The sequence below is a fragment of the Pantherophis guttatus genome, chromosome 3 (assembly GCF_059756535.1).
Source record: "Pantherophis guttatus breed Tessera chromosome 3, ASM5975653v1, whole genome shotgun sequence".
In the NCBI taxonomy this organism is placed as follows: Eukaryota; Metazoa; Chordata; class Lepidosauria; order Squamata; family Colubridae; genus Pantherophis; species Pantherophis guttatus.
In genome coordinates, this window is record NC_142065.1 from 58,559,910 (window position 1) to 58,580,123 (window position 20,214).

Genomic DNA, 20,214 nt, shown 5'->3' on the forward strand with positions numbered 1-20,214 from the left:
AAGCTATGCTCGGTTCGGTCTGCAACTACTATCTTTCAACGCTTTGTTCTCGGCCCCTCTCCAGTTGGCACAACCTTGGTGTTATTGCTCGGTCGTGTGTCTATTCTCGCAGCACGGTTATCCGTGGATAACTCGGTTCATTGTCCAGGGCTCGCGTGACACTCTGAACCATAATAAAGTAAGCGCATACCGGAAGGATTTGCACTGGTCGATTTAGTTTGGAACTAAAGGAGCCATGGAAAACAGTATAATAAAAGTTTTTTTCCCCCCTGCAGTTCTCTATGTGCTTTCGATAAATCAATCTCAGATTAATTTTGCTCATTCAAAATTAACGAAATGTCTGTTACTTAAGAAAAACCTAGTAAAAAGTTTAATCCGTCTGTAGGTATTGTACCTAGAATGTTAAATAAAAGTAAGTTCCAGCATAGCACCCTTAATCATACCTTTTTAGCTGCGTTTGTCCCTGCTTGTTTGCCATCTTGTGCTTTTGTGTTTTTTGCATTGTTTCCTTGTTTTTAAATTTTTTAACAATTTGTAAATCTTCCAGAGTCACTGGGAATCAAGCATCAAAAACATTGAATTATTACCATAAAACTTGGTGGTTAACTACTGGCTATGTTCATGCAGAAAGTTAGACTAATCAATTAGGACTTACAGTGGCCTGGTCACACAATTTATTAAATTTATGTGCTGCTCATGTCCCCTATAAAGTTGCATTGCAAGTGTTTGGTTTTAGTTTAGATGTTGTGGTTTGTATTGTGTAAAGACATCCTCATTTACTGAATGAGAAATGTTAGATCAATCAGACCTATATAAGATGTAGACCTCTCTTTAAAAAAAAAGCTACTAAAAGGTATGATCACAAATAGTTAGAAAAGCATGCCAAAAGAAAGCATTCTAGATTACCTGTTCTTCTAAATACATCCTCTATTTCTGAACTATTGTCATTAGACAACTGGATCATTTCTATTAAAAATAATTTAAAAGGAAGAGAAATATCAGACACTCCCCCTCCCCTCAGTCAGGGAATTTATTACTTCAAAGTATGAACGGATCCATAAAAAACAGGGATAGCTTATAGCTAGCTTTTTATTTTTACAAGATAGCACTGTTGACAAACTATCTTTACAGGACATACTGAACCACAATCTTATGTAAGATTAGCAAATGTTAGCCCAGCCTGTGCAAATTCAGTCTGTATATGATTCAAAGCATTATGCAATACAGAATACCTAAGGAAACCACAGTTAAGTCTACTATAGATTAACCCATCAAATAAATAGCTAATGTGTTTTGCACGAACAACCAATGTGATTAGTTTACATCCAAGGTTGAATTGGATGTAAACTAATCTGGTAAACTATCACCTAAGTAACCATTTTTTCCAGCACATTTTTCTTTGTTGCCAATTGAAGTATGTCAAATAAGATAAAATTATGCTTACAACAAAGGGAAAATGTTTAGTAAAAAGCAGTAGTATTTTATGGATAATTAAAAGGAATATAATTTAATCTGAGACATGTGAAATATGCTGTTTTTGTTCATTTATACAGATTAAATGTTTTTACTATTTAAACTAATCATTTGGAGTGCCAAACAGTAAATGTTATGTTTTCATTTTCTAGAATTTTAAGTAACAACCACTGCCCTTTGGACTGAAATAACCTGCTTCTTTTTATTGTTCTCTCAAATAAAAGATCTTTCACACTTTCGTATTCAGTGCAAATCTGGGTGAGATTGGAATGACAGTTTTGTCAGTGTGAAATCAGTCTCAGAAGCACACAAGAAAAGTTGTTAAACCATTGTACCTATAAATATGAGCCAAAATTGTCCATGTTCAAATCTACTCTCATCCATGAAAGCTTAATAAGATGGCTTTAGGTCTCATCTCAGAGTTTTTATGGGGGTGGGGGGTGTTTAGGAGAGAATGTTCTGTAAGCAATTTTTTTGCTCCTGGTTTTTGCATGGCCTTGTGTGGAAAAGCAGGATATAATTATAGCACATAAAAATATGTATTTGATGTGTTATAATTCAAGTTATCTTACAGTTATACAGTTATAAATGTATAACGTGAGTTGAAGACGTGGCTCTTTCGTCAACTTAACTGATCCGTTACGGGTGTACATTGTTATAATTTTAAATTGTTTTAATTGGGTTGTTGATTTTAATTTTATTGTGATTTGTATTGGATATTGTTTTTCTAAGCCACCCTGAGTCACTCGGGAGAATGGCGGCATATAAATCGCAATAATAAAATATAAATAAATAAAGAATATACAGTGTAGCCCATAACTGGCATTTTACATATCCTATGGATGCAATCAATGTAAAAAGTTCTGTATAAAGACATCCAAATAATAAAGAGTCCTGATAGATTGTCATTCTGGATTAAGTTACCTGTAAAGCGAAAATGGCCTTTTTTTTTTTCGTTGCAGGGCAGTGAATGCCTGCATATATATGATTATATATTCATGGTTATAGGAATCACGGCTTCGGGTCTTCTGCCTTCACTGCCCCACCACAGTCAGCCGAATGCGGCCTCACTTTTAGAATTAAAGAATCACGCAAACAAACAAACAAACAAACAAAAAAGAGCAGTACTAAAAGAGAAGAGCGGATACTTCTCGTGTTTCTTATACAGAGAAGGAACTGAAGGGAAGCCTCTGTTGCAGGCTGAGAGCCTATTGGTCTGACACGCGTACCCGGCGGACTTAAACGGGAGCAAAGGGAAGTGCCTTGCCTTTCAAGCGGATAATGGCTCGTTGTTTTGTTGGGGGTCGGTTTGCATGTTACTAGAGTCATACTTAGCCCGGGGAGGGGGGGGGGAAATAAGCTTCTGCATATTTCGTACAATATTGTAGGAAGCGCGTGGATTTTTATGCTTTAGAGTGTTTCTGACTTTCTGGGAATCCTGCTATACGAGGAGAGTCTGGAAAGCCATTTAGGAACGGGTTCCACCCCCCCTTTTTATTTTTGCTGAAGCTAAATCAAATTTCGGGTGACTGGCTTTGGGTTCTCCTCTGAATATTCGCTTCTCTGTTAGCTCCTTCGGTTTTGCCTGCTCGTAGTATATGGTGAGTGTCCCCAGTCATGTAAAGTGGGAGGGGTGGTGGTGGTTAACGCAGTCAAGTCAAGGAAAGGAATTTACTTTCGGTGTAATAACTGAGGGGAAAGCAAGAAGGATTTATCTTAAGTTTTAAAATGTATTCTTCAAATGGAAACAATTAAAAAAATAAATTAAGAGGCAGTTTGGTTTAGTGGTTAAGGAGACGCTGAGCTCTAGCCCTGCCTTAGGCTTGAAAGCTGGCTGTGTGACTTTGATTTGACCAACTACCGGTAAATAAGGGGGCTTCTCACATCCCTAGATGTTGTCTACTGTATTTCTCTGGGTGGACATGATAAAACTACAGTATTTTCCCCAGAACGTGAGGCTGGATTTTTTTTTTCTTTTTCTCCAGAGTATGAGAGACTGAAATTATCCTTAGCAATAGAGATTATGCTTGAGGCCAGAAGCATGCCAACTTGCTTAATTTAAAATGATCAAAATAAAAATAGTATGAAATCAGGTGAGAATGGAGCCTTGTTAACATCAAAAGAGAAGTCTGTGAGTGCCATATTGGGGACTTTTAAGGCGAGTTTGTGACTGAATGTGTCCTGCAAAGATAGGGTTGACATCTGATTATTTGTGTGAAGCCAGACAACTGGGGTAATTCAGTAACCCATGATTAGTTAACTATAGGTTACAGTGTGTACTGAGGTGACTTAAATGCATACTTCTATTTCAAATACTGCTAGTATAATGAATTTCAGTGCCATTAAATTAATTTAGGGAACTCTCATTTCCATCTTGGAAAAGGTAAGTGCTGTCAGATCTGATTGATACTCAGATAAGAGACTATCAGGAAATTCCTTGTTTGGCAACCAGACTGGACAGTTGAACAAATATTTTGGAAGGCCGAAAAACCCACACAGCTCTATCTTGTGATTAGGAACTGAACTTAATTTTGAAGGCCCTTGTCACCTCCCGCCTGGACTATTGCAACGCTCTCTACATGGGGCTCCCCTTGAGGAGCACCCGGAGGCTCCAACTGGCGCAGAGTGCGGCCGCGCGGGTGGTAATGGGAGCGACATGGCGTTCCCATGTAACATCTCTCCTGCGCGAGCTGCACTGGCTCCCGGTGGTCTTCCGGGTGCGCTTCAAGGTTTTGGTTACCACCTTTAAAGCGCTCCATGGCTTAGGACCCGGGTACTTGCGGGACCGCCTACTACCACCAATAGCCTCCCACCGGCCGGTACGCTCCCATAGAGAGGGGCTCCTCCGGGTGCCGTCAGCCAAACAATGCCGACTGGCGGCCCCCAGGGGGAGAGCCTTCTCTATCTCGTGATTAGGAACTGAACTTAATTTTGAAGGCATATTCGCCTTGTATTTTTACAACTCAGATAATATTCCATAGCAGAATATACAGCGAAACCTATTGTAAGCAAAGGGATACTGGGGATACATAGCACATAACACAGTATAATATTGTTATTGCTTATATGCTGTACAATGTTGGATTGATATCTAGTATTAGACTGATAGTTAAAGCTATTTATATCATGACATCATTGTTATGTTTTTCAACAGCTTTAGCTGATAGGCTCCCTGAAGTTGACTTTCCAATTATGACTCTATATTTTTTCTTTATTTGTACTTCATCAAGATTGTTTCAGTGTAGCATATTTTATTGAAGTGGAAAATATCACCTAATATTTATGCATGATATTCTAAGGTTAACCATCTAACCCTTTCTGTCTTTTAAGGTCTATGAAAATGTTCCGTTTTATACAACAATGTGGTTTCCAAATTCCTTCCAAGGTAAAATTCTCCCAGATAATTGAATTGGAATTTATTTTAGATTTTTTAAAAAAGAGAACAACTTCTATTACATGCTGGGATAAAAGAAGATAGTCCTAATAATCCTTTGTCTTCCAAGAGAGATGTCAATAATAGCTTTGTAGCTTTTGTGAAATACGAAAATCTCCCGAAATATTTAATGTGTTCAGTTACTATGGTTCTGTTACATGTTAAAAGAGATTAAGTTTTAAATCAGATTCTCTTAAAAATTCTATTTTTATCAGAATGAAGGCATAAAATCAACATATTCTACATTTATTAATAGTACTAAAATATATATTCCCCCAGAAATTAGAATGGCCCCCACTCTAATACTCTTCCGGAAGGCACTGAATACCTGGTTCTGCCAGTGGCCCTGGGGAACCCAGAGTGGGATGGAGCCCATTAAATGGCTCATGTGACCTGTTGCCGCGGTGGTGGGTGGGAGGTGGGGGGGACATTTTGTTATATTGTACTATATTAATTTATTTGATTCTTTTTGTTAGTTTTTATTGTTTTAAATGTGGTTTTATATTCTGTAAACCGCCTTGAGTCGCCATGGGCGAATAAGCGGCAATATATATTCAATAAATAAATATGGTATATAATATATGCAGTAATTTATGAATAGAAAGAATAGAATAGAAAGAAAAATAATTTTCCACTATAAATGTAGGTATTAGGAAATATTCAATTTGTGCATTCCAAATACAGTGAAGACATAGACCTTATATGTTCTCTGGAAAGAGACTAGAAATGTGGAAAATATTTTGAATTTGAAAAAGTCTTTTATTTGAACAGCATCCAAACACTTCCTGTGAATGAAATCATTTGAATCTTTTATCACCTTTTTTTTTTGCTGTCAGTCATTTTAAGCATTAGTAAATTGTATGTGAATTCCTGAGGATGCATGTCTTGAATGGAAATCTCTTGCAGATCCCAAATAAGAGTGGGTTATATAGTATCCTAAAGACAAAGACTAAGGTTTTTATATGATTTTGGAATTAGGTAAAAAAATAAGTTTGAGGCAAAATGTGTAGCGGTTGCAGGTTTAAACTCATACATTTCAGTGACATGCATGTTTATATTTCCAGTTGCAGAGAACTCGCTTTCAAAGGTTTCTGCAGCCTAGGAATAACCCTTGCAGTTTTCCTCTTGAATACCGTCAGAGTTTCCTGTCAAAATTACAACTATCTAAAAAGGCATCTTTGTGTACAACTAAGATCCAGGGATTTCATTCCTCCGCTTGCAGCTGGAACAGAAAAAGGCCTTCAGAACCTACATCTGATGAGCAGGATACTCGACTATTTGACTTGACATCACTCAAGGACTCTCCAAAGCCTGCCATTTATGTAGCAGCTTCAGTATTATTTCCATTTGTTTCAGTGCCATTAGTAATGGCTATCCAACAAGCCTCCTACCCTGAGTTGGCATTTGCTGAAATTACATATGCTGCCTCTATATTGTCTTTCCTAGGAGGGATCAGGTGGGGATTTACTCTTCCAGAAGGAAGTCCTGCAAAACCTGACTGGCGTAATTTGGGTAACAGTATAGTTCCTCCTTTAATAGCCTGGATTACCTTGCTTTGTAAAGATCTCACTACAGCGGGAGTCATGGTTATCATAGGTTTAATGATAGCCCTGAATAATGACTTGGTCCTTCTTCCCACCTATCCCAACTGGTTTAAAGCCTTGTTAGTAATTTTAACTCTAGTGGCTGCGTTTTCTACATTTGTCACAATAATTTATTTGAATGTCTATCCTGAAAGATATCTAAGTTTTAAATTTGGGGAAACAGAAGATTCTAAGTAAACACACACAAAATGCAGAACCTTGTGGGAGAAACAGAATACAGAATGGAAACAATATTCCCAATGCATGAAATGAATTTAGAAAATTATTGGAACAGAAAATAATAAATTAATTATCTAATTCATTAAATTTACAACACTAGCCATAGAGAAGCAAATTAGAAAGGAGGGTAGGTGCTGTACAGTGATAGATGGTTTTTCGATTACTTGGTTTTCATTTTTATGGCCTTAGTAGAATTTAGTTCTCTCGATTTTTTATCAAATTTGGTACAAATATGAACCAATTCACAGCATTATTCTTGAAAATTAATTCTAGGTAGGTCAGTACCAGGGTCATTTGAAGCATGTAGAGCAATGCTTCACTTAAAACCTGGCAGCACATCCTCTTGAAGGCTCAGCGCAGCCGTTTTAATGGTTTTCCCATTCTGTCTGAACGTGTGTGTGCATGCATGCCATGAATACTTCTGGGATTGGTGCTGAAGTTTTATTACTAACAAATTGTAATAAAAGTAAGATAACTTTGAGGAAATTGGATATCAAACAATGATTGTTTCAGTGATTTGAAAGAACAATTCTGGGCCAAAGATATTTGGGTAATATGTTCTAAATATTTAGACATAAAACTATAGATCTACTGCTACCAACAGACAATATATCATCTTTTACATTAAGCAGTTTTTAGAAGTTTTAACTTCTTGTGCTAAGTGTTGGATTGCTATTTGCTGAATTAACAAAAAAAAACAAAAACCAGTATAAACAATTCCTTTTTTTATAAAAAAAATTATGGGAAAGATTTTAGAATACACTTGAGGCTTAAGAGAAAAATCAATTTAACTGTGCCACACTGTTGATCAAAACCTTATGCTAGTCTGACACTGTAGTAAAGTATTGTTTCTCTTTCTCTCAAAATTTTCACTACAATTTTTTTTTTTTATTTTAGTTGTCTAGTGCTGAGTTTCCATAATGGCATAAGGTACGGTGGAGACATTTGTTATATTTGGATTGAAAATAACTAGAATTTCCATTGTGCTGGACTTGTAATAGGGTAAATGTCATTTAAGACTGGATAAGTGTATCATGAAATTAAATTCTACTTTCTTACAATCAAGTAACAAGTTTTTATAAAGAGAAGTATGATTTTGTTAAGAGAAAAATCTGTTCATTTTAGCAGAAGCCTCCTAAAGTCTCAAGTTCTATTAAGAATCAGGCCAAATAGAGGCAAGGGTTAAATATAAAGCCTTTCCAATAATTTATTATAAATTGTAGAGCAAAGTTCATGATAGGTAGAAGGAGAGGAAGAATATGTTATTAAAATTGGTTACAACCCACTGTTTTCTCCTGGATGTATCCACACTCACTGCTCCGTTAGGGTGAGAGTCAACCTTGTTTTCCATCAGTTGGCATAAATATTGATGTATATTTTGTGAACAGTGTGGAGTCCCTGCTGGTCTAAATGGCAGACAGTGTTTCAGTTAAAATGTACACCACCTCTCAGGTATAGGCTTTAGAATATATGTTTGGGATATTCCCTCAGCTCCTGCCCTCTTAATACTTTAAAAAAGGTATTGCTCATTCAGAGGACAAAGGGAAATCTTTGGGAAGACAGAGCAAAGAATATTGGTATGCGAGACAGAAAAACAAGTGGACTGCACCATCTTCGCAACAATTGATACATTGACAGGAATTACCACAAGATGAAGGAATGGCAAGATCACAAAAGCAGAGGACTTTGCTTCTGGGTTCAGCTTATCTCTCTAAGGAATAGATAACTACTCTAGTTAGGCATTGCGTTGTTTTAATTTCTTTTACTTATGTTAGAGACTATATTCTTATTTCTATAAATGTAGAGCATTTTGTATAATTTTTGGCTAGAAATTACTTATTTCTCAGATGACATCTTCTTTTTGAGATAATTTATTATAGCTGGCCAGCACCATCTTGTGGTCTGCTGAGAGCATTACATGTTTTCTTAAAAATAGAACTTCCTATATCTTGTTATATTTCTCAAAATAAAGTTTGATTTTGCTTATCTCCTATGAGGTTGATTTACCTCCCAAAGAACACACCTTTATGCTACAAAGCCAGGAGGTTAAAACATTCTCCCCCTTTATTGTAGGGGGGACATTCTCCCACAGCAGGGGGAGCAGGCCAGGATTAGAGGGGGGGCACCAGGTGAAACATGGGAAGATGTTCTGGCAGTAGTAGTTATTGATAAGCTAAAGGAGGGACATGTTGAGATCAGAAAGTATAGAAACCCAAAACATTTCAGGTTCAGAGACCCATCTCTTGATGATTTCTACCTGTAAGCCTTACCAGGTAGACTGGACAGGAAATACAACCAGTTAGCTAATTCTACTTTATTATAAGGTTACAATTAATAGAACCTTGCAAGTCTGAAAGTAAAACTCTCCTGTTTCCTTTACACCCCAAGAAATTGGTGAGGGTCACTCTCCTGCCATAACAAATATCTAGTTGTGTATTAGGATCAATCTCCCAAGGTCATTCTCACATACCACTGCATCAGCTTTCCCCCTCCCGAATTCCCAGGGAAAGTTGATTTGTCAGCTGTGAGAATCAAATGTAGTTGTATTACTGGGCTCTTCTGCTGTAACTTTCCCAGATCACAGAACGCAACTAGTAAATTAGCTGTGCCTGTAAAGGTGAGAGCTGTTGCTTGAGAATCTGTTGCTCTCCTGTCCCCACTACGTTCTGCATGCCTGATGAGAAAGAAACTGCTCATTTTCCATTTCCTTTACTTGGTTTCCTGCTATCCCTGAGGCACCCTCCACTCTTCAGAACTCTTCCTGTTCATTTTGGTCAACACCTAACTCCTGCAAAATTTGTAACTCTTAAGGATGGCATTTAGGGTATTGGTCATGAAAGCAGTTCACAGTGTGTGTGGGTGGTGCCGTCTATGAATGTAGAGTACAGTGCCTCTTTTATTAGCAAAGACCAATATACAGGGTGATACCATTGAAACCAATGATATCACCAATACAGACCAATACATTTCGAGTTTAGTTGCTAGGAAGGACTTGTGGAAGTCAGAAATTTTGTAGAAAGCCACACCAAATCCTCTTGCAATTCTAGCTCCCTCTTATCTGTGTGTGCATGTTGATTTTTTGTATACAAACTTTGCTAGATCTAATTGTTAAGGGACTTTGGGCTGCTTAACTCTAGGAAATCTGCTGCACGAGGATGGCACTTTCTCGCCTGGTTGTTGGTAAGACCTGTGGATGGAATCCCTAAATTGCTTGGAACAGGAATATAACAATAAAGGAGTGTGTCTATGGAGATTCTCAGTCATTCAGATCATGGTTGTCCCAAAGGTGCTTTTTCAAGAGACAGATGGATTTCTGGTTTTTCTTTGAAGACATTTTGCTTCTCATCCAAGAAGCTTCTTTGGGATAAAGGAGTATGTTACATTTTAAGCAAATTCAGCAAGAGGTACTGTATGAGACCAGTCCAATTGTCTTGCTGATATGAAATATAGCATCTTAAATACTGCTGAAACAGTTAATCTTTTCAGACTATTAGTCTCCAGTAATGTGAGGAAGATAAATTTTAATATTTAATAAGTGAAAGTGGGCATACTAAAATTTGAAACTCAGCTGACTTCCTAGGTCAGAAATCATGATTGACCAATTCTCTAAAGACAAGCTCTCCCACCCCAAAAAGAAAGAGTTGAACTGTTCCTTGGGTCATTCTGAGCCCCCAGCCCTTCTTTGAACTGTCAGTCAGGACTAAGTCATTTCTTCCTACATTGCCAGCATGAAAGTTAAAAAGTTTGAAATATATATGACCGTATTCTCCTCTGTCCCTGCTTGAGATTCTGGATTTCTCAGCTAACATCAATTCTCTGAATGGAATCCCCAAAGTGTCCTTTGAATTTATACACGAAGTTCCCATAGTTATTCCCCTCAGTTAATAATATTGCCTGCTTAGCTGCTGCTTCCTTCAGCACAAAAGTCACTTTGGTGTGATCAGTGGGAAACACCATCACCCTGCCTGCATATTGAGCAGTAAATGTCTGGAATTGATCCTGGTCCCTTCTGAATTTTGACTGAGCTGCCCTCTGTTGTGCTGCCACAAGTTGGAACAAACTCTGCCCTGGCTGTTACATTAATTTTATCATGGCACTTTGCAAATAAGTCATTTGTTCATCCACTTGTTGCTTGTGTTGCAACAATGTTGCTGCCAGATAATCTTACCCTGAGAAATTAGGGTCTCTTCTGAGCCTCTTGCTCCTACCCTCATTATCCAGCTGCAGACTATGCCGACTCTTATCCGTTTCCTAGGCAACATCTCTGGGCCCAATCTCTCAAGGTCACTCCCATAAGCCATTACATTAGCAGAGTTGGGACAGGAATGGTGCAACCTGACTTTCCTTGATCTATCAATAGACAACAATATCATCAATTACGGTATACATTTGGAACAACTGAGGATTGGGGGCATGATTTTGTGATGGAGCTCCACATTCCTCCATAGCCTGTTCCAGTTGGTGGGCTTGAGAAAGGAAATCCAAAGTTCCTGACCTGTAGGGTGTAGAGGACTTAATGGTCTCATCCCTCTTGTTTAACACAAAGTGCATGGGCTTTTAATGTTTTTAAAATGTTTTTAAAATGTTTTTTAATAATTTTCCTATGTTCTTTGTTGTATTATTTTTTGCTGTAAGCTGCCCAGAGTCCCTTGGGAGTTGGGCGGCATAGAAATTCGATAAATTAAATTAAATTAAATTAAATTAAACACCTACATGAGGCCACCAGGTCAGCTCCTGTTGACACACGGCGAGGTATTATCAGTATACTGATAATAAAAATTTACGTATCTTAATCTAGTTGACCAAGTGTTATCAGGTCTTATCCCATCCAAGGGGTATGGATGGAGAGCAACAGAATTAAGCTCAGTTAGATCCCAATAAGACCAAATGGCTGTAGGTGCATGTATCTTATGGAACCAGAGACTTTTCATGGGGGTTGCATTTCCCCAGACAGAATTACTTAAAAACTGAATAGCAGCTGTAACCAGAAAGGCCTTCAGAGAGATTCATCTTCAGCACCTACTGCATCCAGGAGGCAGCTCTGAGTCACTCAAACCTTGGTTCCTCATGTGTGGACTACTGCAATCTGCTTTATATGGCTGTCCTTGAAGACAATTTAGAAAGCTCAGCTGGTCCAGATTGTGCAGGCAAAATCAGTTATGAGCATACCATAAAATGATTTTCCTTTATGAATTGCACTTGTTAGCAGAGTCTCTGGGGTGCAATTCAAGATTTTGGTTACCATTTACAAAACACTAAATGACACAGGGCCTAGTTGTTTGAGGGACTGTTTCCCCATTATTTCTGCACATTTGGTGAGTTTAAATAGACTCGGTATGCTTCAAGTCTCAATCATTAAATGATGACATCTGATACAACCCAGGATGCTTGGATTCTCAGTCCCTGCCCTTTAGAATAGTCTGAAACCTCTTCTTTTAATAAGTGTTGAAGTTCTTGTTTTTTCTCCCTGCATGGGGCTAGGCTGGAAAATGAGCTCCCTAAGTGAGAGGTTTCACTATTCTCTGATGGAATTACCATTTTCTTTCTTTCCTTTTTTTAAATTTCTTTCCTCCCTTCCTCCCTTTTTTCTTTCCCTTCCTTCCTTCCTATCCTATCCTCCTTCCTCCCACCTCTCTTTATCTGATGTACAAATAAATCTAAAATATATCACCCAGCGTCATGTGGTTGGGCAACTGAAGAAATGCAAATAAATATTACTGTAAGCTGTGAAATCTTATGGGAAGAATCAGTTTGACAAGTGAACTAGATCAGTGGTCCCCAACCCCCGGTCCGCGGACCGGTGCCGGGCCGTGGAGTACCTGGCACCGGGCCGCGCAGCAGCCGGGGGACAGGAATGCTGCAGCGCAAAGGCTCCTGGGCCGTGCGCAATGGGCCTGCGCAAAAGCTCCTGGGCCGTGGCTTCACCCCTGCGCGCGCTCAGCGGGCCGCGGCGATAAAAAGGTTGGGGACCACTGAACTAGATCACTGAGTCACATTAGCCAATCCCATATTGCCCCAGAATGAGAGCCTTTAATAATTCTAAAATAAATAATGGATTTTCAAAAGATTATAGTATCTATTAAATATTGAAATGGATTTGTCAATTTTAACTTTGTCTGCTTCAAACAAGTTTTTTTAAAGCATGGTATTCTTCAAAGAACTGCCGCACCTCCTTCACAGCGGCTGGTGATCATATTAGCAGTCTCAGTCCAAGTATCCACATGTGGATTATACACTTCCACAGAATCTGAAGTTACAGGAGCAGCTGCCTCATAGCTGGCAGTCCTGCCTCCTGTGGCATAAAGGAAGCCATTCACCATTATGACACATACTCCAGCTCTTGGGACTTTCATTGAAGCAACTTCCGTCCATTTTTCCTGATAATAAAACAACAAAAAGAATTATCTTTGTATACTAAAGTATACTACTAAAGTATACTATATTTTCCTTCCAGAGCAAATCTATACACATAACAACAGTTATAATGGTCTTTCAGGCACTGGCAGAGTAAAGTACTGCTATATATTAGCCATCAAACACAAATATAGTATTTATTCAAACTCACGAATCCAGAAAAAAAATGCAGAGACAAAACAGAAAATTTGTTTCTGTTCATTTGTCCATTCTGATCATTCATGAATCCAATTCATTACACAAATGAATTGGATTCAAGAGCAAAATTCTTGATGATTCCTTACTCAGAAGAAGGGAAATTTCTCAGATTTTGACTATGTCCCTTGAAAATCTGCTCTTGAAAAACAAGCAGATACAGTACTGATAGTGCATAAAAAAAATTCAGAAAAATTCTACAAGGTAGCACAAATAGTTACTTTGATATGAAAACTAAATCCTACCTCTTCAAATGAGTATTTCTCAACAGTTGAAAGAGCACCTTGAGTTTCATTCCACCCTCCAACAGCGTAGATGCAGTCATTCAAAGTAGCCACTCCTAGATATGCCCTTCTGGTACCCATTTCAGGAAGGGTAGACCAGCGCTTAGATAGGGGGTCATAGACTTCCACAGAACGTAGTTCTATTTCTTCATTGCCAGTGCCTCCCACAACATAGATTAAACCTATGAATGTAACAATTTCCTATTAGACCACTGCAAGCCATCATGCAAAATTGACTGCAATGCCATCTATAGCAGGAAATCAATAGCTTTCATTATTGGGATTGCTCCTGAATAAATTACAGATTGTAATTAATTCATTTCTGCGAAGGACTGTTTTAAACCATTTTATATTTTAAATATGTGTTTGAATTTCATTCTTCAAAACAGGACAGAGAATCTCTAGAGGATATCAAATTTTCTGGTCATGTCTTAACTGAGCAATGTTATGCATGTCTACTCAAAATCCAGCCCAACTGAGTCAACTGAAACTATTCCCAACAAATATATATAGGACTAGCAGAATACCCGTGCTCCGCTACGAAACTATGTGATTGGGCTTGAAAAATCGACGCTTACAGCTTGAAAATTAACAAGTAGTTACGATCGGCCTCTCCTTTCCCCTTCTTTCCCTCAGCTTTGTCCCACAAAAGCCTATCCTATCCTATCCTATCCTATCCTATCCTATCCTATCCTATCCTATCCTATCCTATCCTATCCTATCCTATCCTATCCTATCCCTTCTCTCTCTCAGGCTTACCCCAAAGAAGCCTCCCTTATCCTATCCCCTTCTCTCCCTCGGCCTTGCCCCACAGAAGCCTCTCCTGTCCTATCCTGTTCTCTCCAGAGTTATTTTCAGGTTGGGACGAGGAGTAGAATGTCTAATTAGTATCAGAGCGTGTTAATAATAATATAAGAAATACTAATGACCTGATGGTCATATTGAAAAATCCTTTCTTAGTGAGCACCTAGAAGCCAAGAGGAAGATACGTGCCAAATTTCAAGTTTGTAGGCTTTATGGTTCTGGTGATTTCCTGATCGCGGTATGAGTGGTTTAGCTTTTATATAGATAGATTTCAGCTTAAGTTTAACATATTAGGAGGAGTCGGGTAATATATTTTCAGACTAACACATTTTATTAAAAGTCATAAGCTTTCATGAGCTACATCTGTTCATTTTTAATAAATCTGTTACTGGATTCTGCCTCATTTTTAGCTAATATAAACTAATGTAGCTCTCCTCCTATGATATCTAAAATATTGAATCTGGAAATTTAAATGTTTATCATACTGAAAGCACTTGCAGCTATTGCTATGTTGAATATAGTTATTAACCATAATGAATGCAGACTGACTGCTGCCTATTATATAATTTGCACTAAGCAAAATGGTCCCATAATTCTAAACCCCTCACCTCGTATTTCACAACAGCCAAAATTGTAACGTGGCACAGCCATGCTGCCCACAATTTCCCAAGTATTCTCTTCAGGATCAAAACGTTCAACGGAAGTGCCAATCTCTGCTCCAACCCAACCTCCTGAAAATCAAAGCAAGTGTACAGGTAAAGAATATTGCATAGTAAACAGATTGTTACATCCTTGAAACAATCAGATATATAATAGATATAAAAGCAATGTAGATTATAGCCCTAATACGTAAACATTCATCACAACATGTTTTACAAATGTACAATATTTTAGTGGCACAGGTTTTAATATTACATGGCTTTGGCTTTAAAACAAAGTATAATACATTACATTATGTAATAATTAAATTTAAATATCCTGTATATTATCTTACAAAAGATACAATGTGGTAAGCAAGCTGGTGAAGCTGTTTTAGCAGATCCTACCTTTGGAATCTCTGAATAAAAATTTGTGTTAAGCTACCAGAAATGATATTTATCAAGGTGTCACCAGATGTCTCACATGATTTGAAGACAACTTTATTATTGCATAATCAAAAGCTGCCATGCTATGTAGTAGTACATGATCCAAATACAATATTACTCCTAACATAAAACAGTTATAGATTTAGTAGTCAAAAGACTTGCCCAAAGCATAGATAGTCCCGTAAGAGGTGCATACTCCAAGTCCACAGCGAGGATGGTTCATCGAAGCTACAGCTGCCCATTGCTTTGTAATAGGATCATAGCGTTCAGTACAGTCAAAAATCATAGAGTCTTTTTCACCTTGGGAAGAGGTAAGAACATAAAGTATGTTTTACAATAGCTTAAGAATACAGTTACTGTACTGTGGCGGAGTATTGGCTCAATTTATCAATCTGAATCACTATTAATGCAGATTATAAATTAAAGTTGCTAGATGACCATAGCGCATTGTACAATTTCTAAACTGAGTGGCATAAATCTGTACTAAAGATGATAAGGAATTGTGGCTCTGATCAGCCCGGGGAGAATTTTATTTCCCGAATACACTTTTCCTGAATAAATAGATATTACTGATAATTATTGACTCTGAATAACATTTAAAAGAACTGGAAAAAGCAAATTTACATCTGGAAGGAAGAAAAAGTACACAGAAACAAATGGCTGAAACAAATAATAATTATTAATATTATATTGTTAATAATAATAGTCTCCAAATAACATTTTTAAAAAGTGGAAAAAGCAGATTATATTTGGAAGGAAGAAAAATACACAGAAACAATCATGGCAGGAAGAACCAGGGTTGTGCAGAATTCAAAGCATTTCTGTAATAGGAAATTGTTAGAGCAACAGTCCATATGCATAAGGCAAATTTTCCTATTTTACATAATCACAGCAATAAAATGTCCTAAAAATGGTAAGCATAGTACCTACCAATGTAAAGGCCGCCTACCACCTATTGTATGATTTAATGTGTATATAGTAAACTCTGGATGTCATTGTATAATTCCTAATATGCTCTAGAATGGTATATGTCAATCTTAAAGATACTGTAGGTTCTCGCCTTTAAATAATTAAGTTATTGTCATGGTACGTGGGAATGAACTTGGGAGATAGGAGGGAGAGCTGCACAGCCAGTATGTATAAGATGTCTCATCCCACAGGTGAAATGACTTGGGAAACGTTTCAGAAGAAACGCTCCCTAGTTTTCTGAAAGGTAAAAGGAAAGGAGGAGAATAATAGGTTCAGACTTGTAAAATAGAACAGAACAGAATAGAATTTTTTATTGTCCAAGTGTGACTGGACACACAAGAAATTTGTCTTGGTGCATATGCTCTCAGTGTACATAAAAGAAAAGATACATTCATCAAGAATCAAAAGGTACAACACTTAATGATTCTGTTAATGTAACCTTACAATGAAGATGTAACTAGGGCTTCTTGTCTGGACTTACAGGGCTAACAGCTATCAAATGAGCAATACAAACAACAGTCTACATTTTTCTCAATATTTTTTAATTACCTCCAATAGCGTAGATCATTCCTCCAACTACTGTAACACCCAGGCCACTGCGAGCCTGGTGTAAGGAAGACACAGTAGTCCAATACTGACTGAAAGTGTCGAAACGCTCCACGCAGCTGAGAGCTCTGCTATCACTCCAACGACCTCCCTGCAACCGAGTATAACCACCTACAGAAGAAGTGGGAACAGGATAAACAATCAGCCATTTTTCAGGCATTTCTTGACCAGTTAAGGGTTTCCAAATATTTAAAAGCTGAGAAGAATCCCCACCTATTGCATAAATGTACTTCCTAGCTTTTCTCCGTGGACGTGCCTTACTTGCCTGGAGAAAACTGCTCATCTTATTTTCTTTGGGAAACTGACCAACTTCACAATATTCTTTCAACAGAGTATGCAGAGCTACTCGGAGACTGAAATCTGAAATCCCTGAGAAAGAAAGAAAACAATGAAGTAAAAAGCAGGTAATCCTTGAGTTATGACTGTAATGAAACTTGTCAATTATGGCCGTAAGTCGTAATGGTTATAAAAGGGTTGGTTATGTGACTGACCCAATTTTACGTTTTTTTTGCACCAGTCATTAAGCAAACGCCGCAGTCAGAAGTACAAATGCTGCAATTCTTAACAAACCCATACAGGTGGCCTCAGTTCATTTAGTGACCATTCAAAGTTACAATGGCACTGAAAAAAGTGGTTGAAAACTATTTTTCACACTTATAACCGTTGCAGCATTCCCACGGCCATGTGATTTACATTTGGATGTTTGACAACTGGTTCATATTTGTGATGGTTGCAGTGTCCCAGGTTCATGTGATCCCCTTTTGCAAACTTCTGACCAGCAAAGTCAATGGGGAAGCCCAATTCACTTAACATCTGTAGTGATTCAATTAACAACTGTGGCAAGAAAGGTCGTAAAATGAGGCAAAACTAACAACAAATTTTTCACTTAGCAACATAAATTTTGGGCTCAATTGTGGTCGTAAATTGAGGACTACCTGTAGTTGGCTATGGTTCAGTTTTGCAGAAAACTGGAAGGACCAGTTTTCAGAAAAACTGTCACAGAACATGGTCATGTGATTTCAGGACACTGCAAAAGGCCATAAATGCCGAATGCCTTCAGTGCAGTCATGTGACCCTGGGAGAGGGGATGATAAAGTTTGGATCTGGGTTATAAGTCCCATTTTTGGATAGGTCATAACTTTGAATCATCACTAAGTGATTGGTCATAAATCAATTCAAGGTTTATGTACCTGTACCTAATTTGTAGCTAAACTAAATTACATATGTGCAGTTTACATTTTTTTTAATTTAAAAAAACTCTGAGCCTGTAATGTTATATGAAAATGACCTTGAGAGACAGGAGGAAGAGCTACAGACTAAAGGTGAGTGGTGGAAAGAAACTTTCAAACTTGCAAGATTCGTTAATGTAACCTTACAATAAAGTCAGAGCTAGTACTGCTAGCTGTGCTTCTTCTCTGAACTACCTCACAAGGCTGACAATATCAACGACAATATCGACTTAACAACAGCTCACTTAATGACCGTTCAACGTTACTGAAAAAAGTGACTTATGACCATTTTTCACACTTATGACCATTGCAGCATCCCCATGGTTACAAGATCAAAATTCAGACGCTTGGCAACTCATACTTATGACGGTTGCAGTGTCCTGGGGTCATGTGAAAGCTTTATCCTTTAAATACTGATTTTAATGTACTGGCTTTATAGGGCAGTCTCTCCCTTGAATTTAAATGTGCAAACCAGTCCAGATTTACTTCATTTAACTATTTATGAAAATAAATAATATTTTCATATAGTATGAAATATCAAATAATATAGCATAGGAGAGAAATTCTTTATCCAATATCTATTGTAGGCTCTTTACCATGACATTGAATAACAGAGCAAAACAGACTCATAAATCAAGCTTAAAAATATTTTGACAAAATGCCATTGAATTTAATGGAATTTATTTCCAGATGTTGTGTCCATGTAAAGACAGTAGTAACACACAAATTATGTGAATAAAACATAGATGCCCATGTCATGGTATGTGACTCATCCTGTTTTTTAAACTAATCTGAGATAAAAGATGGATGTTTGCAAAATAGTGTTTATCTCAGCAAGTACTAACTGAATCAAAACATTCAATTTGCAGATTACTAGGTATCTAAGACATTAACCAAAGCATGTTAAGGAAAAAATTAGAAATTCTCCTACCTGTATAAATAAACTCCAGGAGGATCTGGAAAATATTAGCATCCACACCCAGGATCTGCACAACATCCTTTGAAGATTCCTTCATCCCTCCAGCAAACAAAGCAGCAAAATAAGAGCTACTTGCGGCCAAAACGAGCCGGTGGACTTTATATGCTCCTTCACCAACTTGGAGCTGTACATCACAGAAGTGTTGCCCACATCTCAGCTTGTTGATCTGGGCTAATAAAAGTCGAGCATGCCTGTCTGCCAAGAAAGGGAACTCACTTGTGCTGGGGCAAGCCACACAAGCCATGATAGCTTGACAAAATCACAGAGAAACTGAATGACTAATGCTCATCAGCTTCTGGTGCTACCCTAGGAGAAACAGGAACACATGAAAATGACAGACCTAACTATGAAATTACTGTTGACCACAAGTAAGATTAATTACCATAACTCAATTATTCCATCTTTAATTAAAGTAAGAGTACTCTGTAAGATCTTCAGCTAAAATTTGAGTTTTGGACCAATTCCCATTTTCATATCATAAATGAAAAAGTGATAGACTATATAAAATCATTGAATCATACTCTGGGCTGCAGACCAGTACCAGTTCATGGCTTGTTAGGAACTAGGCAGAAAAGGCAAGTGAGAGAGCGAAGCTTCGTCTGCGCATGTACAGGATCTAGGTTGCATGGGAAACCATCCTCCACACCCCACCCCGTGGAAAAATGGTCTTCCATGAAACTAGTCTCTGGTGCCAAGAAGGTTGGGAACTGCTGGTGCAATGCATAAAAAAGTGGTTATGTTTAAATGAGGGCAAATTACATTTTGTTTTGTTCTATCTACTGTCCAGCACCCCAGGTTATTACCTTCTTAACTGCACTCATTCCTTAGCTACTCCATCAGATCATGACCTATTACCAATACATTTGGCTCCATTTTTTTTTTAACCAACTAATTGTGTGGCATATTTTTTCGAAGAAATC

General features: G+C 37.8%; 2 protein-coding genes across 4 annotated transcripts; one reads left to right on the top strand and one right to left on the bottom strand.

Moving 5' to 3' along the window:
- The first annotated feature begins 159 nt into the window (after window positions 1-159).
- LOC148114601 (transmembrane protein 69-like) lies at window positions 160-8,715 on the top strand. Of its 3 annotated transcripts, none has more exons than XM_087889667.1 (3): window positions 160-178; window positions 4,804-4,858; window positions 5,971-8,715. In XM_087889667.1, the coding sequence occupies exons 2-3, from the start codon at window positions 4,808-4,810 to the stop codon at window positions 6,685-6,687; spliced, it is 768 nt and encodes a 255-aa protein (XP_087745793.1). In that variant the 5' UTR covers window positions 160-178; window positions 4,804-4,807; the 3' UTR covers window positions 6,688-8,715. The 3 variants fall into 3 exon arrangements, with proteins under 3 accessions (XP_087745793.1, XP_087745792.1, XP_087745794.1); XM_087889666.1 differs by lacking the exon at window positions 160-178 and adding an exon at window positions 2,935-3,074; XM_087889668.1 differs by lacking the exon at window positions 160-178 and adding an exon at window positions 3,549-3,566.
- Window positions 8,716-12,781: 4,066 nt separating this feature from the next.
- Window positions 12,782-17,476, bottom strand: LOC148114602 (actin-binding protein IPP-like). Its single transcript, XM_087889664.1, has 6 exons — window positions 17,300-17,476; window positions 17,030-17,197; window positions 15,674-15,811; window positions 15,035-15,157; window positions 13,584-13,804; window positions 12,782-13,106 (listed from the first exon to the last, which is right to left on the bottom strand). Exons 1-6 carry the CDS (start codon window positions 17,367-17,369, stop codon window positions 12,882-12,884), a joined length of 945 nt encoding a protein of 314 aa, XP_087745790.1. The 5' UTR covers window positions 17,370-17,476; the 3' UTR covers window positions 12,782-12,881.
- Between the last annotated feature and the right edge of the window lie 2,738 nt (window positions 17,477-20,214).